Source organism: Mauremys mutica, chromosome 3 (genome assembly GCF_020497125.1).
Source record: "Mauremys mutica isolate MM-2020 ecotype Southern chromosome 3, ASM2049712v1, whole genome shotgun sequence".
Lineage (NCBI taxonomy): Eukaryota > Metazoa > Chordata > Testudines > Geoemydidae > Mauremys > Mauremys mutica.
This window is the reverse complement of record NC_059074.1, coordinates 4,071,675-4,096,555: the sequence shown is the minus strand read 5'-3', so window position 1 is coordinate 4,096,555 and position 24,881 is coordinate 4,071,675. Positions and strand designations below refer to the sequence as shown.

The window sequence follows — 24,881 nt, the reverse complement described above, 5'->3', positions numbered from 1 at the left end:
ATCTTGTGCACTGCAAACTGGAGACTTTTTGCCGCTGTAGTACCCGTCGGGGCAGCATGCATGCTCTGTGCCTCCTCTTGGCTCCTCTCGAGGCTATATCAAAGTGGCACTTTCCTAAACCCCCTCATTTCCTTCTTACCACCTGCAGCTTGAGTTGGAGCTCCCCGTGTTGGAATCTCCTCATGATTTCCCTGCTGCGTGTCACTTTGTGATTCGGTATTTCATAGTGTAAATAGTTTCTGGCAGTTAGCACCATAGTTTGTTAGATTAGTTATTTTATTAGTCTATGTAGAGGTACAGTTAGTTTGTATAGTTCTGGAGCATTCCCCAGGCTTCAGAGTTTGCCTGTCCCTACCAGCGACCCACACACATGCTCCTTGTTGTGCCTCGGCGAGAACCACATCAAGGAATAGTGAAGTATCTATCGTTCTGTTATGAAAAGGATGCAGATTGCAAGAGATCTTCATCTAAAGCAGCATTTGTTGGAACAGGCTGTGAGACCTGCCTTGGCACGAGGACCCTGTTCCAACCACTCAGTTAACTGGTGTCCTCCACCTCTGTGGGAGTTGGGGACAGACCCCAGGACTCTAATCAGTCATGGAGGCAGGAAAGAGGTCTGAGATCATTCCACAGATCCCATGTGAGAGGACTCATAAAATGGACCAGAGTGCCAGAAATCAAGGAGGGATTTATTCTCCGCTTCATTAAGAGCAGGACCTCACTGTCGGCAAGACTGGTACCCAGGACAGACCTGTGTCTGCCCAGTATCAGGATGGGAGAATCCCAGCACCGTGCCAGCGACTCCAGAACCATCCGTGGGACTGCTGTCAAGTCTGGTCTCTACAGAAACTCAGGAGTCGGGGTCAGTGTCAGGCCGGGGTCAGAGACCAGAGATCGGGGTGGTACCAAGTTAGAACCGAGAGGCAGGAGTCAGAGTCAGAGTCAGGCCGGGGTCAGAGACCAGAGATCGGGGCAGTACTGGGTTAGAACCGAGAGGCAGGAGTCGGGGTTAGAGTCAGGCCGGGGTCAGAGACCAGAGATCAGGGCAGCACCGGGTTACAACCGAGAGGCAGGAGTCGGGATCAGAGTCAGGCCGGGGTCAGAGACCAGAGATCAGGCAGTACCAGGTTAGAACTGAGAGGCAGGAGTCGGGGTCAGAGTCAGGCCAGGGTCAGAGACCAGAGATCGGGGCAGTACCGGGTTAGAACCGAGAGGCAGGAGTCGGGGTCAGAGTCAGGCCGGGGTCAGAGACCAGAGATCGGGGCAGTACCGGGTTAGAACCGAGAGGCAGGAGTCGGGATCAGAGTCAGGCTGGGGTCAGAGACCAGAGATCGGGGCAGTACCGGGTTAGAACCGAGAGGCAGGAGTCGGGATCATAGTCAGGCCGGGGTCAGAGACCAGAGATCAGGCAGTACCAGGTTAGAACTGAGAGGCAGGAGTCGGGGTTAGAGTCAGGCCGGGGTCAGAGACCAGAGATCGGGCAGTACCAGGTTAGAACCCAGAGGCAGGAGTCGGGATCAGAGTCAGGCTGGGGTCAGAGACCAGAGATCGGGGCAGTACCAGGTTAGAACCCAGAGGCAGGAGTCGGGATCAGAGTCAGGCTGGGGTCAGAGACCAGAGGCAGTACTGGGCTAGAATCAGGAGTCAGGCTGGCATCAGAGACCAGAGATCAGGAAACAAGGCAAAGTCTGGTGTTGTAGCAGGGCAAAATCTGTGTACTTACCCAGACACCTTCCTGGGGCAACCCCTGGGATTAAATTGGGGCACTTGGCCAATCAGAGGGCCACGAGGAATGTCACTCTGGGTCTCGTGAGCAGTATTTCCTGCGGCCTCTAGTCTCCACAGTGTTTCCTGATTGTGCCTCTGGATGGCTTCCCAGCACACTGGGACTATCAGCCACCCCAGGCTCTGCAGGCCTGGGTTCTAGTCCTCAGGTCCTCACATAGGCCCTCCTATCAACAGCCAAATCTTTGTGGCACATGTCAGCATCACTAGCCCCAATAGCTAAGCAAACAGAAAAACAATATCATGTCCCTTCCCAGAAGCAGGAGTGTGTCTATTCACACCAAAACCAAACTCATTAATTGTCACAGCAGCTAATGAGAGGACACCACAAGGAAGATTTAAGGTGAGACTAATGACCAGCAAGCTCTTTTAGTGGGCGGTGATGTCTAAATTCATGGACACATTGCCAGACAACTCCAGAGAGAAGTTCAAAGCTTTCTTGACAAAGCACTTGCTTGGGCAAAGGCCTCGCTACAATCTACTCTCAACATAATGTGTGATTCTTCCAGAGCAATGAGCCCCACTGCCATCATCAGGAGGAGGGCATCTTGGTTATTTAATTCCGGGATAGCACCAGATATCCAGCAAACCACTGAAATTCTGTCTTTTGAGGGACAGTTTGTATTTTCTGACAAGACAAATGAGATGTTTCTCTTTTAAAGATTCATGAGTGACTCTCCACTCCCCGGGGGTTTATCTTCCAGCCTCCAGTAAGCGTTAGTTCAAGTCCCTGCAGAAATATTCAGATTATTTTCATGGACAGGCCTTCTGTCCTCCCAGATGATACTACATTTCTTGGAAGAGGGAGAGGCTTCAGAAAAGAAGGTCAACTAACATTACCACTAACCCACCATGCTCTCAGCTTTTGGTAGGAACACAACTCTTGGGACTTGTTTTTCGAGGACAGCATAGCAACCAACAATGATCTACACATCCCTGCTCAGTGTGGAGACAGATTATCCCACTTCCTCAGCCCATGGGAACAAATATCTTTAGACAAGTGGGTCCTAAGTACTATAGGCCCGGGATATTCAGTCCCACTCATTTCCACCCCTCCTCCCTACCCTCCTTCTCTGTCCCTTTTCAGGGACCCATCTCATGAGTCTGTGCTCCTTCAGGAGGGTCAGGCTCTCCACACCCTGTGGCACAGAGTAAGTGCCCCCACTCTTTTTCCTGATCCCCAAACACAAGAGTGTAACTGAGACTGTTCTGGACCTCTGGGCTCTCGACAAGTTCATCAAGCAAGCGAGATTGCGCCTGGTTACCCTAGCGTCAATCCTCCGTTCTTGAGATGGCAGTGGTTGGTTGGCTGCCCTTGATCTTCTGGACACATATTTCAGTATAGCTGTGTTACACAGCCTCAGGAAATTCCTCAGACTTGTCATCATCAGTACATGGTACTCCCCTTTGGCCTGTCATCACCAAATGCATGGTGGCCTTCTTGAGGAGGAACAGAAGACATGTCTTCCCTTACCTTGATGGTTGGCTGGTCCAGGGGCTCTCTCACAGTCAGGTCCATTGCCATCCATTGACTATATCATCCACCTGTTCAATCACCTTCATCTTATCCTGAGCAGAGAAAAGTCTGCACCAATTCCTGCCCAGAGACTCGAGTTTGTTGGAGCACTACTGAGTGTGGTCAGGGTGGAACCACCTTAATATAGTCTCAGGAAGGGCCCTGAGGAGGTATAAGGTATGTGCACTGTCTCAATGGGTAGCAAAAAGTATTCAGCTCACAGTGCACAAGGCAGTACACACCTGAGCAGAATACACATCTGCACCCACATCTCAAAGAACAACTGTTACACAACAGGTAAGTCACCATTTTTTATCTGTGTTTGACCCATTCCCCATTGTCCCGTTGTTTGGGTTTTATAGCTCTTAGTCTCTTTGAAGGCTCAAATATGGCTGCACAGGTGCACAAGAGAACCAGTGGTCTTTGTGTATCACGCTACATGGGGCCAGGCACAGTCCTGTTGGCGAGTGCAGGCACTGCCCCCTGTGGGGTGAACGTGAAAATGGGAGTCATTAAACTAGTCAGTAGAAGGAGCATACACTCTACCAACTGAAAGGATGGTGCAGCTGCCACTACACCATGAAAGAATTCCAGCTTAGTTGGTCTGAAGTACTCCTGAGGGCTCCCACTCCAGCACAAGCCCCCTCCCTCTTTCCAGTGCGAGTCTCAAAAGCCAGCGTGGCTCTTAGAGAGCTTCCTCCTGTAGAAAAATGCTTTCTAGCGACTCATTTCCATGCGTGTTTGGCTAACATTTGGGTTTTTTTTTAAAGCAGAGGAAGTAGGTGAAGAAGAAGAGGAAAAGATGCAGAATGGAAAGGACAGAGGTAAAAGGCTCTCTCAGCTGTAAAACACTTTTCTAATTTATTTCTGTGTCTGAGGTTAGAGTGTGTCTGCAAACTCTCCACTTCAGTGTACCAAGCACTGCAGAAGCATTCGTGTAATAGCTTTGGGTTTGGGCAGTTTATGGAGACTTCTTGTTGCTGTTACACCTCCTCCAGACACTCAGCTGGGCCTATCAGGCTTGTCTTTCTGCTCCTCTCACTGCCCTGCTATATGTTTGCTCTCTCCATTTCTGCCGCTGCTTGGGACAGTCGTAATGTCCAGGTTTCCATTGTCTCCGTATTCAGATGTATTGAAATATTTTCTTTCAGCAAGTGGCCATGTACAAGTGTAAGCGTGGCGGGAAAGGAGTTACTCTGAATGGTCCAAGAGGAACAAAAATGAATGGTGTGAGGTTAGATATAGAAAATGGAGGCTGAATTATCAGGAAAGTTTCTGGAAATTGGGTGTGCGAGGCTGTGGAATTGGCACCCCAGGGAAGCAGCAAAGCCTTGTTGGTTGAGGCATTTAAAACGTGTCTGGACACAGTGTTCAGCAATATTCTGCTGAGAACAATGCTGCACAGGCGGCAAAATGGGGCCTTACAGTAGGTCTCTTCCCATCTCTAATCCCTGATTCTAAGTGTAGATAATAGAACTAATCCTCCCCAGGCAGCTCTTCCTCTGGCTTATAAGGATGTGGAAGGAACGTGGGGCTGTCACAGCGTTGTTGTGCAGGTGGACTAATGATCCCCTATCCAAAAGGGCTCAGGAGAAAGAAAACCCTGGTGAGCAGTGTGGGGAGTGGAATACCAGTCACTGGACACTGGGTTGGGGGTTTCACTTGTCCCTTCCTCAAATGACTGAACAGAAAATCCCTCCTCCTAGTGTGACAAGATCTCCAGCCCAAATAGGTACTGAGACGGTGTGACCCTTTCTCAGGCACCCAGGATTGTGAATCACCTTGTTGCCTCCCTTTCTTGTGGTAGCTGGGTGTCAGCTCTTGTACAGCACCAGCCTTTCAACCATTCAGACACTTCGCTCAGGACTCTGTCAGGCCTATCTTGCTTTGCAGGCTACCTTAGATGCACCCAAGTCCCTGCACCTCTTTTGAAGAGCATTCCCCTGTAGCATCCAGGCCTTGTCACTGGACACTCACAGAAATTACCAGGTAAGCTGCCTCCCAAAGAGATATACACAGCTGGAAGGTTATGATTCAGGTTTCACACTTTATGTCAACACAGCACTGTATGTATAGTAAAAACACATATATTTATCAACAAAGAACAGAGAGTCACAGATTCAAGTTAGTATTGAGTAAGCATATTGGAAACAGAAATGGTTGCAAACACAACAGAAGTGTAACACTCATTCTAGAGACTAAGGGCTTGTCTACCCTTAAAACTGCTGTAGCATTTCAGTGTAGACACTACCTATGCCAACGGGAAGGGTTCTCCCATGGGCGTAGGTGCAGAGTTTACTGGTTTTCATTGAATCCAGGATCCATTCCTTCCCGTACCATCCCCCTCTTCCAAGGCTGTCCTCAGTGAAATGGGTAGCGGTGTCCTTTTGCTTTTCCTTATATTTCCCAAAGTCCATTCTCCTGGTTCCCAGAGTCACGATAACTGCCTGGGGTTCATACGCTGGGGTGCTCACCTGTTGAGTTCGCATCCCTCATCAACCTGTTTTTCCTATTGACTACGTATAAATGGGGCTTCCTTTGTGTCGTCCTTACGATGCTTAATTTACCTCAGAGACGGGGATAGCTGAAGAGACATGCTTTTATCTGGCAGAAGACCTGTTCTTGTTACAGTCTGCCTTGTTACAGATTTTAAAACATAATTTTTATACACACGCACAGATGATTCCTTATATAGTGTCAGTATATACATTTCACAGTGATATTATAAGCAGTGTGTTATTGGCTTTCGTTTGATACCTCACAAGACACTTCTTGGATAAATACTATGAAAGCAGTGTGTCAGGTGTAGTGAGTTTGTCAGGCCTGATAGGCGTTGCTGTTACAGAATAGTGAGCCCTCTGCCAGTTGGTATTGTGGTGGTTTTTGCGTTACAGGAGCAGCCAGATGTTTGGGGCTTCTCTGACTCCTCTGAGGTTTACCCATCACTAGTTGAAATGATAGACTTGTTTGAGCTTTTGGGTTTTCTTTTACTAGCAATAATACGTCTGACTTCAGTGAAATCAACAATTTTTGAAGGTAGTATGTTGGCTTTAAATCATACAAGGCTCTTAGCCCTGGAATCTTCCTCCTCCATTAGATATTTTGGATGCTTAGCAGATGTTCACTCTCTTTTTCCAAATGTGTAATGTACCTTGCATGGAAAATAGGGGGAAGAGAGGGAGTTTGAAGATTCTTATGAGTCATCACTGAACAGCAAGAAGTAGTTGTTCGAGTCCACATCATTTCAATCTAACCAGCAGTAATCTGTTTCATTTACCCCAAACGCTCTTGTATTTTTTAATCAGTGCATGTATTTCTAGCATGACAGTTACTGTAGTATCTTCTAGGTACCATTTCTGCCTGTGCCTTCTGTACACAGTGAACTTTTGGCTAATGTTTGAATTGACATTGCCAATACATAATTCCCAGCCCTTCACAACTTGCTGGGCTACCATTAGAGAGACAGGGTCAGTGAGGTAATATCTTTTATTGGGCGAACTTCTGTTGGTGAGAGAGACAAGCTTTTGAATAACACAAAGCTCTTCTTCCGGTCTGGGGAAGGAGCTCCCAGCATCACAGCAAAATGCAAGGTGGAACAGATTGTTTAACATAAGTCATTAGCACCTATTGTAAGAAACCGTTCAAGCTAGAGTCATGGAAGAAACTGAGGGGGTTGGTGGGTTACAGATTGTTGTAATAGGCCATATATCCAGTGTCCCTGTTTTGTCCCTGATTTTTAGTGTCTAGCAGAGTAATAAATTTAACCTCCCAGGCTTGTCTTTTGAGAGTGTTGTGCAGGTTTTCTTTGAGGATGAGGCCTGAGAGGTCAGATATAGAGTGATCACTTTGTGAAAAGTGTTCGCCCACAGGGGATAGGGTGTTTTTGTCTTTTATCATTTTCCCGTGTGAGTTCATTTCAGAGCAGACTGATTGTCTGGTTTCACCCACATAGTTCTTATTGAGGGATTTAGTGCACTGGATGAGGTACACCACATGTTGTGATAGGGATGTGTAGGACCCATGGATTTTGAAAGGTGTGTAGTGTGGGGTGCTGATCATTGTAGAACTGGAGATATGTCTGCAGGTTTTGCATCTGTTGTTCTGACAGGGTCTGGTGTCACTTTGAATTGGTGTCCTGGTCTGTGGGGAGCTTGTTTCGGATGATGAACTTGGAGGGGTTGGGGCTTGTTTAAAGGCCAGAAGTGGGGGTTCAGGAAAGTTTTATTTCAGGATGGGGTCCCCGTTGCGTATGGGTTGTACCTGTTTGATGATACCATGTCTGGGCTCCAGTGTGGAGTGCCAGGTGACCACCAGTAGTGTGAGGTCAGAGGGGGCTTAGGAGGTTGTCCACTATCTTGCAAATATTTGAGGCAGGCATTGGTGAGTGACATTGGTGTATTGGGAAGTGATATCCATGGCGGTGAGGATGGTGTTCTGAGGGAGGCTGTTAATGTTGCAGAGTTTGTGGAGGAAGTCAGTTGTGTCCTGGTGGAAACTGGCCCTTTGTGTGGTGAGTGGTTTGAGGAAGGTTTCTATGAGTCCTGATATTCCTTCAGTCAGAGTGCCGTGGCCAGATACGATGGGTCTGCCAGGGCTCCCTGGCTTGTGTAGGTTGGGAGCATGTCCAAGTTTCCTGGGTGAGTTTGTGGAGGATGGGTTTGTAGAGTTTCTCTTGGAGTTGTTTGGGGGAAGGATTTGATGACATCCGTAGTTCCTGGGTAAATTGTGGTGTGGGGGGTCTTCTCTGAGTTCTTCATAGTAGGCTGTGTTGGAGAGCTGTGGGTTGGCCTTGTTAATGTAGTCACCACAGTTGAGAACTACAGTGGAACCCCCTTTGTCTGCTGCTTTGAACACTGTCCAGTGGTTAGATTTCAGGGACTGCATGGCTGTCCTCTCAGCAGTGGAGAGATTATGGCGGATGCGATGTTTGTTAAGGATTTCGCAGGCCCTCCCTCTCCCATGGGCCCCACCAGAGGGTCCTCCCTGCAGTGAGTCCAAGTCCACTTCCTTGGGCTACTTCCCACCAATAAGTCCCTTCAGTTTGGGGCAGGCCCCTGTAGTCCTAACAAAAAAACAACAAGAAGTCTGGTGGCACCTTAAAGACCGGACTCCGTGTTGTTTTTTGTGGATACAGACTAACACGGCTACCCCAATCCTTGTAATCCTAACAGTCACCCTCAAAAACAACAAAAATGCAAAGGGACAGGGCCCTGCAGGTTCTCCAAGGGGTTGGTTAGAGTGGTCTCCTGTGGGCCTGACCCCTCTGTGGTCCCCTCTCAGGCACAACCTTTTGTCTGGCTGCCTGAAGAACGAGTCCTCTCTCCTATAACCTGTCCAACACCCTCTGCCTGTGCTTCTGAGCCCCTTTTAACCTGTTCCTCCAAACAGAACATGCTCAGCAGGCTGGGGGGGGGGCTACCTGGGCCCACTATTGTCTTGGGCCCAGTATGGGGTTTGTATCTCCCATCACAGGTGACTTGATTGCAGTCGGTAAGTATCTCCATGGGGAGCAAATATTTATTAATGGGCTTTTCAGTCTAGCAGAGAAAGGTCTAATATGATCCAATGGCTGGAAGTTGAAGCTAGATAAATTCATACTGGAAATAAAGTGTAAATTTTTAACAATGAGACTAATTAACCGTTGGAACAATTGCCAAGGGTCATGGTGGATTCTCCATCACTGGCCATTTTAAAATCAAGACTGGGTATTTTTCTAAAGGATCTGCTCTAGGAATTATTTTGGGGCAGGTTTCTGGCCGGTGCTATGCAGGAGGTCAAACTAGATGATCACAGTGGTTCCTTCTGGCCTTGGAATCTCTGAATCTGTGATTTCTTTGTTCCTAGGTGTAGAATCATAGACTCATAGAACCTCAGGGTTGGAAGGGACCTCAGGAGGTCATCTAGTCCAACCCCCTGCTCAAAGCAGGATCAAACCCAACTAAATCATCCCAGCCAGGACTTTGTCAAGCCTGACCTTAAAAACCTCTAAGGAAGGAGATTCCACCACCTCCCTAGGTAACCCATTCCAGTGCTTCACCACCCTACTAGTGAAAAAGTTTTTCCTAATGTCCAGCCTAAACCTCCCCTTCTGCAACTTGAGACCATTACTCCTTGTTCTGTCATCTTCTACCACTGAGAACAGTCTAGATCCATCCTCTTTGGAACCCCCTTTCAGGTAGTTGAAAGCAGCTATCAAATCCCCCCTCATTCTTCTCTTCTGCAGGCTAAACAATTTCAGTTCCCTCAGCCTCTCCTCATGAGTCATGTGCTCCAGCCCCCTAATCATTTTTGTTGCCCTCCGCTGGACTCTCTCCAATTTATCCACATCCTTCTTGTAGTGTGGGGCCCAAAACTGGACACAGTACTCCAAATGAGGCCTCACCAGTGCTGAATAGAGGGGAATGATCACATCCCTCGATCTGCTGGAAATGCCCCTACTTATACAACCCAAAATGCCATTAGCCTTCTTGGCAACAAGGGCACACTGTTGACTCATATTCAGCTTTTCGTCCACTGTAACCCCTAGGTCCCTTTCTGCAGAACTGCTGCCCAGCCATTCGGTCCCTAGTCTATAGCAGTGCATGGGATTCTTCCGTCCTAAGTGCAGGACTCTGCACTTGTCCTTGTTGAACCTCATCATATTTCTTTTGGCCCAATCCTCTAATTTGTCTAGGTCCCTCTGTATCCTATCCCTACCCTCCAGCGTATCAACCACTTCTCCCAGTTTAGTGTCATCTGCAAACTTGCTAAGGATGCAGTCCACACCATCCTCCAGATCGTTAATGAAGATATTGAACAAAACCGGCTCCAGCACTGACCCTTGGGGCACCCCACTTGATACCGGCTGCCAACTAGACATGGAACCATTGATCACTACCCGTTGAGCCCGACCATCTAGCCAGTTTTCTATCCACCTTGCCGTCCATTCATCCAACCCAGACTTCTTTAACTTGCTGGCAAGAATACTGTGGGAGACTGTATCAAAAGCTTTGCTAAAGTCCAGAAATAGCACATCCACTGCTTGCCCCTCATCCACAGAGCCGGTTATCTCATCATAGAAGGCAATTAGGTTAGTCAGGCATGACTTGCCCTTGGTGAATCCATGCTGACTGTTCCTGATCACTTTCCCCTCCTTTAAGTGGTTCAGGATTGATTCCTTGAGGACCTGTTCCATGATTTTTCGAGGGACTGAGGTGAGACTGACTGGCCTGTAGTTCCCTGGATCTTCCTTCTTCCCTTTTTTAAAGATGGGCACTACATTAGTTTTTTTCCAGTCATCCGGGACCTCCCCCGATCGCCATGATTTTTCAAAGATAATGGCCAATGGCTTTGCAATCTCATCGGCCAACTCCTTTAGCACCCTCGGATGCAGTGTCCAGCCCCATGGACTTGTGCTCGTCCAGCTTTTCTAAATAGCACCGAACTACTTCTTTCTCCACAGAGAGCTGGTCACCTCCTCCCCATATCGTGCTGCAGAGTGCTGCTGTCTGGGAGCTGACCTTGTCTGTGAAGACAGAGGCAAAAAAAGCATTGAGTACACTAGCTTTCTCCACATCCTCTGTCACTAGGTTCCCTCCCTCATTCAGCAAGTGTATAACTTTGCATTTGGCTGTTTTAAAATTAATTTTGTTTGAATTAGCCGAGCTTACCAAGCGATCCGGTTTGTTCTGTATGACTGCCCAGCCCATGTCCTCAAGACCACTCCACCAATTTCTGTGTCATCTGCACATTTTATCAGCAATGAGGGCTGGAGAAAGTGAGAGACTTCAGTAGCTCAATCTGTTTAGCTTTGATAAAGAGGATTGAGAGGTAGCTTGATTACAGTGTCTGAGTAAATCCCAGGTATTAAAGAGATCTTTAATTTAGCAGAGAAAGGCATAAACAAGAAGCCATTGCTGGAAGCTGAAACCAGACACATTCAAATTAGAAATCAGGCACAGATTTGTAACAGGGAAGGTGATTTAACCATTGGAACAAACTACCAAAGGAAATGGTAGATTCTCCATCTCTTGATTTCCTCAGATCGAGACTGGTTGCCTTTCAGAAATATATGCGTTAGTCAGCACAAATGATTGGGCTCCATAGTGTGGTAACTGGATGAAATGTAATGGACTGTGATATGTAGGAGATCAGACTGGGTGATCTAATGGTCGATGAGTTGATTAATCAGTCTGGGCTCTCTGTCAGATGTTTCTTTCATTCCCTCAACAGTTGGACTGAAGTATGCCTTTCCCTCAGTCCCAATGATACCAAGGTTCCTGAGGAAACTGAGGCAGGATGCAGGATCATGATAGCCTCCCCATGGGACAGGCTGTTCTGGTACTCAGATCTGATGAACCTCTCAATGCAGACCCCGATCCACCTTGCCTGCTTTGCCCAACATAGTCTCACAGAACAAGAGTCAGAGTCCGCATGTAGACCTAATATCATGACATCTGACAGCTCAGATGCTGGTTGGATCACATCTACCAAAAGAAGTTCTTTAGCTGATGTTCAGAACATTCTGCTCCAAAGCAGGAAAGCCTCAGTTAGACTGACAGAAAGCTGAGTGGAGGAGATTTCTATCTGGGCACCTCAGCATCACCTGTCTCCCTTGACATCACCCATTTCAGCATGACTGGACTATCCACTAGCCCTAATAATCTGGACTTTCTCTCAGCACCCTAAGGGTACATCTAGCTAGCAGCAGTCTCTGCACATCAGCCTCCTATCCAGGAACATGCTGTATTTTCCCACCCTACAGTGGCAAGGTTCCTTAAAGCCTTTTTCATGTTTTTTCCCCAGTTTGGGAACCCTCCTCTTGGGACCTCAATATAGTATTAGCAGAGCTGATTGGTCCCTCTGAAGCACCTGGCATTAGCCACTGTCAAAAGACAAGATTACTGGGCTGGATGGACCTTTGGTCTGACCCGTTCTTACATTCTTATGTCCCCTGTTTGAGCCCTTAGTAAACTGTTCCCTGCGCCACTTACCAATGAAGGCTACCTTTTAAAATAGCTTTTACACCAGCTCGAAGGGTAGGGGAGAGAACCTTCTGGTGGGTCCGTCTTATATCATGTTTCATAAGGAGAGGGTCACCCTCAGGGCTCATCCCATGTTCCTGCCTGCGGTAGTTTGGAGTTCCACAAGAACCAATTTATTCATATCCCATTTTTATTCTCCAACACTCACTCAATTCCAGGGGAAGCTAAACATCATGAAATAGTAGTAAGGGCATTATCGGACTAATCATACTACCTTAACAAGATGAAGTCATTTAGGAGCACACCTAGACTTTGCCACTTTGTGGCCTTTGCAGATAGGATATAAGGCAGTATCCTCTCAGAAATTCTCTAAATAGGTCTCCACATGTATAAGAACATGTTACAAGTTAGCCAAGTTAGATCAACCTCCTCACGTTGGAGCTCATTCCCCTCAAGCTCAGGCAGCCTCTATTGCCTGTGTGAAGAATGTCCCTATTTCTGAAATCTATAGAGCAGCTACATGTATCTCAGTTCTACGTTCACAAGATGCTGTTCTTTGGTAGAGACTTCCAAATTGGATGTCCACTTTAGTAGGGCTGTCCTGAAGTCACTGGTTAAGTAGGACTCCTATTACCCACCTCCAAGCAAACAGTACACAAGAACATAAAAACGGCCATACTGGATCAGATCAAAGGTCCATCTAGCCCAGTATCCTGTCTTCCGACAGTGGCAAATGCCAGGAGCCCCAGAGGGAATGAACAGAACAGGGAATCATCAAGCGATCCATTCCCCGTCGCTCATTCCCAGCTTCTGGTAAACAGAGGCTAGGGTCATCATTCCTGCCCATCCTGGCTAATAGCCATTGATGGACCTCTCCTCCATGAATGTATCTGGTTCTTTTTTTAACCCTGTTATAGTCTTGGACTTCACAACATCCTCTGGCAAGGAGTTCCACGGGTTGACTGTGCAGTGTGTGAAAAAAACACTTTTGTTTGTTTTAAACTTGCTGCCTATTAATTTCATTTGGTGACCCCTAGTTCTATGAGAAGGAGTAAATAACACTTCCTTATTTACTTTCTCCACAGCAGTCATGATTTTATAGACCTCTAATCGTATCCACCGTTAGTCGTCTCTTTTCCAAGATGAAAAGTCCCAGTCTTATTAATTGCTCCTCATATGGAAGCCGTTCCATACCGCTTATCATTTTTGTTGCCCTTTTTGGAACCTTTACCAATCCCAATATATCTTTTTTGAGATGGGGCGACCACATCTGCACACGGTATTCAAGGTGTGGGAGTACTATGGATTTATAACTGTTTGTTAGTCACCAAGAGTAGAATCCATGTGGACAATCATGCGAAGAAGAAAGAATGGTTACTTACCTTTGATAACTGGTTCTCCAAGATGTGGTGTTCACACAGATTCCACAACCCACCCTCCTTCCCTGCTACTATGGAGTCTTACTTCTCTGGGATTCTGTATTGGCGAGGTAACTGAGGCACTGTTGGGACTGCTCTTCCCTTTATGCTCTCGAGTGGGGGGGATGAGGACATCTAGGGTGCAGGTATGGCCCCAATAGACACTACCAGCCAAAACGATGTGATCTCTTGTGCATGGGGCACAACTAGAGTTGAATCCATGTAGACAGCACATCTTGAAGAACGACAGCTACTATAAGGTAAGTCACTGTTCTTTACCCTTCATACCCCACAGGAGTTTGTGAGTCTTCATTCATTGTCATTGTCATTCATTGTCTGTAAAGTTGTTTGCATTCCCGGGATGAGAGGTGCCCTATCAGAGCAACATTGGTTGGGGGTTTTTTTCATTTTGTTGCAGTCAGTTACCTGCCTTATAAATTTTTTCCCCCCATGTGTTGCAGGTTAGATGGAAGAACCCAGACTGCACAGTAATTCAAGTAAGTATGGAGATTTTTCTTCTTCCCAAAGACCCTGCTCCATTCATGCTGCTGTAATGGATGTGACTGACTCACTCATAACCTGACAACATTGTCCTTTTCCTTATTTATATTCATGTACAAAATGGAGAATATTCCCCATTGATCTGTTACTGCACGTCCTCTTTAAAGTGTCAGGTTTTCATTCTAAAGACCCAATCATGATTCCATTTAAATTAGTGGGAAAACTTCTGTTAACTTCAGTGAGAGCAGGTTTAGTATCATTATTCTCTTATTGTTTGTGCTGTGATAGCACTTAGAGGCTTAGGTCAGGCGACAGGACCCATTGCACTAGTTACCTGTACAAACATGCAGTAAAAATAAAGTTCCTAACCCAGAGAGCTCACAATCTATCTTATAAGAGGACACCACAGGTGGTGGGGAAGGATGCGATAACAGTAACTGTTGATCCTGTGTTAATAATGCCCCTGAAAAACATGAATAAAATCTTTATCTTCTCCCATGTGAAAAGCCTGTAGGAGGCATTGGATCAGGTTTCTATGCTGATCCAGTCACATGATATTTGGCATACCCACAAAAAGTGACCTTTAAGTGAGGAGAGGGGAGAACGCCTGTTGCAGAGAAACACCCCATGGGGAGCACAAATCATAATCCAGAAGGCGTTAGCTCAGGGACTGGGAATGGGACATGCAGTCTTTCATTTCCAGGTTTCTGTTTCCAGGCCACACCAGGTCAGAGGACTATAGCTGTGAGAAGTGGGCGGGAGATACACAGACTTTCTCTTCTAAGTTAGCAGTTCAAACTTAGCCCCTGTACATAGAGGGCCTGAATCATTAACATCTGTTCAGTGGGCTGCGTGAAACAAGTTTCTCACTCCACACAGCAAAACCAAAATTGTCATCTAAGGTGACTTGCAAAGGGGAAAAATGGGGCTTGTGCATTTTGGGGGGTTTGTTGGTTTGTTTTTGTATGGATAAAGGCAGCCTGAAAGTGGTGGAGGATTCTGGGGAGGGGGAGGGTTGTTTTTATATTAGAAATTCAGCTCCTGTTTAGCCTGGGAATGTGTCTGGTAACTGGAGAGTTAGTGACATGTTATCACAAGACTGAAAGTGGAGCAGTGGAGAGGGGAGGGGATTGTTAACCAGACTGCTTAAAAACACTTTTTGTTTGTTTTTGTTAATGCCTAATTACTTACAATGATTGGCTACCATTTTGGAGAAAAGAACATTTCTGTTAAAGATTCAGCACCTTCAACCATCCATGTAAAGTTGAATGCTAACAATCCTCTGCAGCCCCCAACAGGTTCTCCAGCAAACCTGGGAAGGACCAGAGTTGACGTTCCTGGCATTGCTAAATTAAAAAACAAATAGAAACATACCAACCAGCCCCCTTCCAGGCCTTCTGTGTCCTTCATGATAACTCAAAAAAGGACCCAAGCCCTTTTTAAAGAAGAATAACTTACAAGTCGCCTTTAAAATCTAGTTGGTCTCCTTCAAGTGGCCTCTGCACATTCCCACGTGTGCAATCAAGGTACCTGTGCCGTGAGCGTCTGGAATCTTCTGGTGAGTGGTGTTGTCGCTGTTCCCTGCCCCTTGCGAAGGCTCCTGAGGGTGTAAGTCCGGTTCCATTCTGTCTGGCCACGCAAGGTGCAGTGGGCTCTGATCCCATCCAGTGTCCTTGACGATTCCCGTGTTGGTTTTCCTTCTTTCTGCCCCTTGGGAGCTGTTTCTGTTTGCAGTTAGATCGGCAGTTAGTCAGGCTTTGCGTAAAACAGAGGAGGAAGGTCCATGCAACAGGCAACCTCAGGACCTTCAGAGAGTTGCCTCGCCCCCTTGCTGGCAGGGACTGCTCTTAGGGCTGTTGCCTAAGGCTGCTTGCTGTGAGTCCAGCAGCGACTTTGGAGAGATGCTCTCCACACAGGCTGTCTGACTGGCATAGATGGCAGGTTTCTGGATCAATCCTGGTCAGCTAAGTCCAGTGCCAAGGATCCAGCACACGTTGACTCTGACCTAGTGTGATACTGAGGACCTGGCACTGTTGACTGGCAAATTCACACTTCCCACTCCAGTCTCCCCAGTTCATCTGAGTCCTAGAGCAGGAATTCTGGTACTAGGAGGGAACTGCAGAGTGGTTGGACCCACTTCCAGGGGTGGGGATGAGCGGCCCCAACAGACACTGCTTGCCAGAAGATTCTGGAAGCTCACAGTATAGAAGCCCTGATCCCATGAGTGCGAATGTGCAGAACTCCAGTTACTGGTAAGTAACATTCATTTCCTTACAACATATGCACAAGTTTGAACTATGCTCTCCATATGGAAAGTGTTTCTCGCTAACTGTTGTGTGTGTTTCCAATGGCACAGGCACAGAGGGTTATGAAGCGAGCTCATGTTCTAACGAAGTCTCCACATCCTTTGGAAGAGGCATGTTTCAGCCGATACATACACCATTGTGCAACTGTGAAAGATCACAACCAACCACCTGCTGTAAGGGAAGGGAAAGCAGCTTTCTTTTAACTGACTGAAGGGCTTTCCCTCCCTCTGAGACTATTGCATGTACTATTTTCATAGGTGTTTGCCAATCCTAATCGGACAATGCCCCATCAAAAATCCAACAAAGCGTTTTTATGGGAGGTTTCAAAAGAAAACTGTTCTCTTGTAAAGTGCACTGATCTCTTCTGATTTCCTACCTAAGCAGTGTCATCTCATCATGCGCTGGTGGTTTCACTCGTGACCTTTGACTTTGGATGTGCATGTAAAATGGATTTTAAACCATTTGAGTTTTCCTGTGTGTAATACAAAGGGAACTCTGAGTACAGATCCTTTAAAAACACACACTTTCTAAAAATACCACTCTGTCTATTAATGTTTGGTTGCCATAGTGTTTGATACTGCATGTCATTCTGAGAGTAAATGACAGGGCATGCCAAGAGTAGAGGAATGCAGAGCAAGGAGGGGGGAATGGCTGTAATTAGGACCATAAAACTTGGATGAGATGCCTCCTGGGGATTCCCAACTCTGTGTATTTTTCTTTTAGACTCTGTTAAAAATTACTTGAATGGTTCTTGGCAAGCAAGGGAATTCAGGGATGACCACTGCTAGGTTCAGATTAGTGCCTGCACATTCATTTGCAAGAAGCAAGTATATTTGTATTTAAATTTAAGGAGAAATAACAAAGTTGTATAGTCAGAGGTTTGAAACTCACCACTACCTGGATTCTTGCTAGACTCTCTAGTTTTGTAGCTACTTAGAAAACATTGTAATCAGTTCCAATCACTAGTGATTTTATTTTATTTTATTTTTTCTTGGTGCTTAGGAATGTTATTTTTAGCAGAAGAGCTGAGTGCCCTAATGCATCTATAAATATTTATCAAGGGCGATGAATGGAATGGAGTGATAAACCCTGAAACCAACTCTCAGCTTTTCTCCCTGTCTCATCCGAGATGCAACGTTGGTTCTTGGAGGAAAGTGCTCGTTAGGTACCTATAACTCTTTGGGGGAAAGAAAATAAACATACATGGTGGCCACAGGTTTCGTCAAATATAAATATTGTGAATGAGCTGTCAAGAAGGAAAGAAAAGTGAGGATAACCTGGTTCAGTGTGTTAGCTTTAGCCTGCCAAACACCACGCACTTGGGAGGGTTCGTGGCTGTCTTTGTTAGGGTGACCAGGCAGCAAGTGTGAAAAATCGGGACAGGGGGTGGGGGGTAATAGGAGCCTATATAAGAAAAAGACCCAAAAATCGGGACTGATCCTATAAAATTGGGACATCTGGTCACCCTAGTCTTTGTACACGTTTTCAGTATGATTAGCTGAATCATTACCCAGACGTTACTCTGTTTGCAGCTGTACAGATGCAAGAAGGGGATTTGTGTTCTGGAATTTTAAAGGATGAAAGTTTTGCTAGTGGCCGGCTCAAGGGCCTGCCGGTATAGACAGGAGGCCATCGGTGGTTAGAGATATTGTGACTGTGGCTTCATCATATCTTCACTGTGGACCCTCCTTTTTGTCCTTGATTTTCATGCACTTCTTCCCCTACTTACCACCCTGATGCCCAAGGTCTGGTTAGTAAAATGCTGGCATCAGAGAAGTTTGCATTGCTCCAGCTGTGAATGGACCAGCAACAGCACAGAGTACCTGGGATCGCTGTCTCACCCACCAAGCCTGCTTTCAGACAGGCAAAGGTCCTCTTGACATTTAACTTCAATAACCACAGCCAACGCTGTGTGCAGAAATCTGTGTGGAAGGAAATATGAATTGTGAACTAGACTAGGCCTTGGGGGATGGCGAAGATGAACTGGAAACAGGCAGTATGTGGTACAGTACATCTGGGAGAGGAGTAGATGAAAGTTTTGCCTTTTGGACGTTCCGAATGAAAACATATGTTTTTCTCCCCTAAATGCCAATAATCTGGGTCAGAGTTATAGTGGAAGGGGAGACGCTGTACATGACCCAGTGACTATGATTTACAGCTTTTCTAGCGAGACAAGGTGGGGGAGGGGATATCTTTTATTGGACCGACTTCTGCTGGGGAGAGAGACAAGCTTTCAAGCTAATACCACGCCTACCTTGTCTAATATCCTGGGACCGGCATGGCTACAACAACCGTGCATATTGCAGCTTTTCTGTCACATGATTACAATGTGAAAGCAAGCTACATGGACAGACCAAATAGCTGCTCATTCTTTTTTTATGTTTTTCCTGTTTATTCATTTTCCAACGCCTCACGTTTGTTGCCACCATTAGTCTAATATTTAGAGGCTAAAACTTCCACTGTATCTGCTCGTTTTTGCAGCTCTTGGAGGTGAAGACACTTCTCCCTACAAGAAAGGGAATATCTGTCCCTATAGGCTGTCTGCACTGTAACAGATCTACATGACAGTGGCTAAAACAGCAGTGGTTGCCACCACCTTTTCTACACTGGGGCTCTCACCAGTAGAGCTGAACCAGTGGTAACTGTGGTGGGAAATATCCTAGTGCAGATAAGGCCCCAGTGTCTGCAAGTTGGGAGCAGAGGTAACTGTAGTATGATGATGGTGATGCTACATTTCTATAGCACTCTCCATCCCGAAGGACAGTCAGGTGCTTTGATTACAGATTATAGATATTGAGAGGTCATTGTAACCCCCCAGCAGTGGAATAGCTATTTCACAGCACAGGGCAGCACCACCAGGACCAAATGCACTTTGTTAGCTTTGTTGTTTTCTGCCTACTATAAAAGGAGGAGCATTTCCTCTATCAAAGTTCCAGGAAGCTAATTACACTTGCCCACAAGCATTACAATACTATGATCACGTCTTAGCCTGTTGTAAGCTCAGCTAAGGAACCTGTGGCAGCATTTTCTGTATCAGACTATTAGAGAGTTTGCTTATTCTTCTCTTTATGCTGAACTCTGTGATTGAATAGGCAAGTTCCACTGTGCAGTGAAACATTTCTGCTGCATCTGCTTTTTGTTCATATAACTCTTGACAGGATCAATGGGCTTTTACAGCCAGAGACAGTGCATAGTCTGTGTATATGAAATGTGACCCTGTGTGCCATGGTTCTGGATTACCTCACCCACAGTGCCATATATTTTAGTCTACAAAGTGTTCAGCAAATGCTTCGTATTATTGTAATGAGGGGGTCTGCAGGTTGCTTTGCAGTGATACCGAGAGGATGTCCTTGGTTTACCTGACCACCTCTTGCACAGAAGCCGTTTCTGTGTCACTCTCATGCTAGAGTCGCTGGGGAAAAAAAGGCTTTTTTCCCCAAGCACCTTACAATGTTAATACGCCCTGCAAGTAGGAATGGTGAACTGGGGAATTTAAATGTCAGGGAGCAGAGAGCCAGTGGATCATTTGCAAACTCCAAGGCCATTTCCCCATATGTGATCATTAAGGCCTAAACTTCAGTTACATTTGTCCTCGTTAACCTGGTCCGCTCCCGAAAGCTTCACTCTGCCATTTGCCCTGAGTCAAGAACAAGGTGGCAATCCAGCCTTCTCCTGTTGCCATAGTGCTGCTAGGGTGCACTAGCCAGCAGTTCCTAAAGAGAGCATGGTGAGGGAGCTGCAGAGCGACCCTGTGGGATTGCCGGCTGTCGTGCCCTGTCTTTGGGTGGAACTGGAGTTCTGCTTCCCACTCACTGCTACTCAGTACTGATACCTTTGGTGAGCCCCTCCTAGCCACCTTCCAGCCACTTTGTTCTCCCTTCACTTTGCCATGGAGCTGAGACTGCTCCAAATGCCTGTCTCCTGATGGCAAGAGCAGCACAGGCTCAGGGGAAGGAGGAAGGCACAGACCCGTACAGCTAAGCTTTGAATGTTACTAAATGGGTACCATTGCCCAGAGCTTTTAGGAACCCCTGCAGCATGTCATAGTGAGATAACTTATGTCAGAGCTTGTATGCGCGGCAAGTTACTATGCGGCAAGCCAGCGTGTGAATCTACAGCCCACCAGCTTGCTGCACTCGGGGACATGGCTTCAGTGCAGTGAAAGTCCTGTGCTGGAGCAGTGCCCACAGCGGACATTACTATGCAGCAAACTGGAGTGCTGTAGATTCACACCCCGGCTTGCCATGCAGTAACTTGCTGTGTAGACGAGCCCTTGGTGAGCACAGCGTAATTCCTGTGTCATGTGCCGTGACACCTGTGATACCTCCTCACTCCGCAATGCAGAGCACTTGCTATGGTGACATGACATGACATTGTATGGAAGAAAATCACTCACACATGTTAACGTTGGAAACTCTGCTTATAAACTATTGTTTGCCTTGCAATAACTGCCTTAAAGCCCCTGGGCTCAACATTCCAGGCCAGGCTTTAATATATTTTACCGGGCTGTCTTCTCTGGCGTTACTTTACCCCACTCTAGTCACACTTGCCCGCACACTTTATTAAGTCTGTTTTTAACCTGTCAGCGAAAACAGCACTTTCCTACCCATCTGTGCTAGTCTTCACTGGACACAAAATTTAACCTTTGGAGCCTGGGTGATGTTCTACTCCACTGCACCAGAACGACTTAGCCCCAGATCCGTGGAGTAGTAGCCATGTAACAGAGCTAATTTTGATCCTGTGTGTAATATAGCTACCCTACAGAACTCTAGCATGCCACATAGATGTGGTATTGATACTGATGTAATAAGGTGCAGTAAAGCGGGTATCACCCGCACTCTGCCCTCTGGCCCATCTCTGCTGGGACATCTTCAGACATTCCACACCCCTAAGCAGCTTCAAAAGGCTGCCATTGGAAAAAAGTGCATCAAAGAGATGTTTCCTTTTTTCCTTCAGGTGTGGAGCTTTTTCTGCACATGTTCCTGTACGTTTTTTCCAGGATGTGTAATAACATCAGAGTCACGAGCAAAAAATACAGGGCCTGATATGAAGCCCATTGAAGTCAACAGGAGGCTTTGCATTGCCTTCAGTAGGCTTTGATCAGGCCCATTGTGCAAAGCCACATTGCTCGTTAACGTGCAGTATTGCCATGGCTCTGGCTAGACACCGGCTAGGTACTCGGGAGAAGAGAGGAGTTTTACAGAGATCATTGTCCGTCTCCAGTGAAGCTGAATAACTGTGACCGTGTCTCAGTGACGTTTGGTGTGGAAATGTTGGCTGTTTGTTTTGTACCCTCTTCCTGTTTCACGTCTTGGTGAGCTTTGACCAAAATGCCTGTTTTCACACTGGAAACGGACAAAAATTCATATTTTGCAGCCATCTCTGCTCAATGTGTCCTATTTTTTTTTTATTGAAAATAGCCTTGTTTTCGCTGGGAAAAGGGCCCATTTTTTGAGCAAATACTGTACAAAACAGTGAAGGAGTTTTTTTGTGTGGAAGGGGGGCAAATGGACCCCTTCTTGTCTTCACAATGCACTGCCATAGGGTGGCAACAGCAGCCCTATGGCAACCTCTGCGTGTGGTGGGGCCTTGGGCTCCCCGTCTGTACCCAAGTGCATGTCACCTCTGCAGTCTGGCCTACGTCTGTTCGCTAAGAAATGACCCCTCCGAAGTGCCGTACATAGAAAGTACAGTTTATCCCTGCTCGGCTCTGTTTGTAAGGGATGCTTGAACATGCTCTTGGGGCTGAAACTTCATTGCTGGGTGTTGGGCTCTGCCCCCAATTCTTGTGTTTGACATGGATAGTGTGGTGACTTCTTAAAGAAGAGGCCGTCTCCAGTGACGGCTCAGCCACTGTATGTAGTAGTGCAGACTGAGGACTATGCTATGTGTAAACAGGTGCAGTGAAGGTGACCGGAAGGTATGTCCACAATGCAGAACTGCAGCATAAAGACAACAGCTGTGCCTAAGCCTCCCAATTAATTGTCGCTTGGTCTGAGGATTGTAACTGGCTGAGATGTGGCTAGGAGATGATGCCTCCCACAGGTGGCGGAAGCTCGCTTTGGGGGGGTGGAGGGATTGCAGGGAGATGTGTGTGGAATGATGTGCGTGGGCAGAAATATAGATCAGCCCCCACAATGTTTCTGTTGCTTGCCCCCACCGTCCCCTGGTTCGGCTGCCCCAGATGCCTCGTCCTTCCTGGCTATGGGAGAGAACACCCGAACACACAGCTTTGTGTGCGCTTTGAGCACCACCTTGTCCGCTCAGCTCAGCTCAGCCAACCAGCCTGTCACATTCAGTGATAAAATGTTCCAAGTAACCCGCGGAGGCTCATACATTGTGCTGTTTAACTAAGGAAGGAAAATTCCTTTGGCTTTATGCAGTGCATCTTACTACAGGCTTAAAAAGAAAACCATTCTCGAGCTGGGCAAAACGGTCGCCGTTCCAAGGGCAGGGATTAGTGCGTCCCCCTGCGGCATGGCCTGCTGTGGAGGGAGCCCTGCAGTGAGGTGTGGAACCAGTACAGCAGCATGCGATGAGAGTTACCATGGAAATGTCTATAGAACGGCTGTCTGGGCGGGGCCTACCACAGCAACGATGCCGTGAGGAAAGCCAGAGCTGATGCGGCTCCCTGCACAGCATTGCACAAGGGAAGGGAACTGCTGTTTAAAACGCACCGGGTTTTGGTCCTAGCTAAACTTTTCAGCTCTGTGATGGAATTGTGGGTTCGTCAGCCAATATCACCTCATGTTTGTTGGGGAGGTGAATTCCCTGTTAGTCCTGGGTAGCAGAAGCTGGAGTTTCATGACACAGCCAGCGTAGTCTGCACTGGCAGGTAGCACTGGGAGCAGCGTACTCTCAGCTGTGAGTCTCCCTCATGCTATTTTCCACATAAAATTACTATGTCAATGATGTATAAAAGGAAGAAAATTGGCTTCAGCAAGTCATACAGAGTTCAGCATATGTGTGCTCAGTGGATGTCCAATTCCTTCAGAGACCCTGCCAACTTGCAGCCCCTACATGTAAAACAAAGCCAGGCTCATTCACATCCGGTCTGGTGGCCACAAGCAGAGCTGGCAGGGACCACACCCTTTTCTTCCATGTACTGCATAGAAATCTGCCTTGGGATTCGAGACTGCTGTGGAATGATTGTACTATTTCAAATTTGTGTGTGTGTGTGTGTGTGTAATAAATCCATGTGTGTGGGTGGGTGTGAGTGCATGTCTGTGTGGGTGTTCCATAAATAAATGTTAAAAACGAGATTCTGTACATGTTGGGAATGTGTCTAATATAAATCTGTAAACTGGAAGCCATGTTCTGTCATCTGCCAAATATTTAATAAATTAGTCCCATCCCTATGAGGATCTCTTGTCTGTGATGACCATAGAAAAATATATTTGAGATGTACATGAAACAGCAAAGCTGTTTTAACATGAACTTACTGCTCCAGAATAAAAGCAGCTGCCCGTAGTTCATTGTGTCTTTCTGTTAAATACCAGAGCCAGGAGAGTATGCACATCTGTCATGAATACAGGTCAAATGGAACAAACCAGACCTGCTCGTGATAGGGGCGCCTGCAACTCCATACTCATCTGGGAGCTCAGAAAGGATCAGTGCCTAAAGCCCCTTTCAAGATACTTCCTTTCCTGGATGATCTCAGGGCTCAGTGTTATTCAATAGTTAGGACCCTACCAAATTCACAGCCATGAAAAACGCATCATGGACCGTGAAATCTGGTCTCCTCCCATGAAATCTAGTCCTTTGTGTACTTTTACGCTATTCTATACAGATTTCACAAGGAGACCAGCGTTTCTCAAACCGGGAGTCCTGACCCAAAAGGGGCTCACAAGGTTATTTTAAGGGGGTCACGGAATTGCCACTCTTACTTCTGCGCTGCCTTCAGAGCTCGGCGGCTGGAGAGCAGTGGCTGTGGGCCGGGTGCCCACCTCTGAAGGCAGCACCCCGCCAGCAGCAGCACAGAAGTAGGGGTGGCAATACCATACCGTGCCATCCTTCCTTCTGTGCTGCTGCCTTCAGAGCTGGGTGGCCGGAGAGTGGTGGATGCTGATCAAGGGTCCAGCTCTGCAGGCAGCAGCACAGAAGTAAGGGTGGCAATACCATAACTGCCATTCTTTCTTCTGCGCTGCTGGTGGCGGCGTCTCTGCCTTCAGAGCTGGGCTCCCAGCCAGCAGCTGCCACTCTCCAGCCACCAGCTCAGCCCAGAAGTAAGGGTAGAAGTGCTGCAAGCTCCCCTACAATAACCTTGCGACCCCCCCCCCACAACTCCTTTGGGGTCAGGACCCCTACAGTTACAACACTGTGAAATTTCCTGAAATCATGACATTTATGATTTTTTAAATCTTATGACTGTGAAATTGACCAAAATGAACCG

The 24,881-nt window shown here is 47.0% G+C and overlaps 1 protein-coding gene across 7 annotated transcripts in view; it reads left to right on the top strand.

The window, feature by feature from the left end:
- DTNB (dystrobrevin beta) overlaps positions 1 to 24,011 on the top strand; it is a 354,166-nt gene extending 330,155 nt beyond the window's left edge. The window contains exons 19-22 of one of the 7 annotated variants that reach the window (XM_045010063.1): positions 4,072 to 4,125; positions 14,144 to 14,179; positions 17,492 to 17,654; positions 18,022 to 18,043. In XM_045010063.1, the coding sequence (XP_044865998.1) occupies positions 4,072 to 4,125; positions 14,144 to 14,148 (59 nt within the window). In that variant the 3' untranslated portion in view covers positions 14,149 to 14,179; positions 17,492 to 17,654; positions 18,022 to 18,043. The other 6 variants (XM_045010060.1, XM_045010065.1, XM_045010062.1 and 3 more) reach the window with 6 other exon arrangements.
- Positions 24,012 to 24,881: the final 870 nt, after the last annotated feature.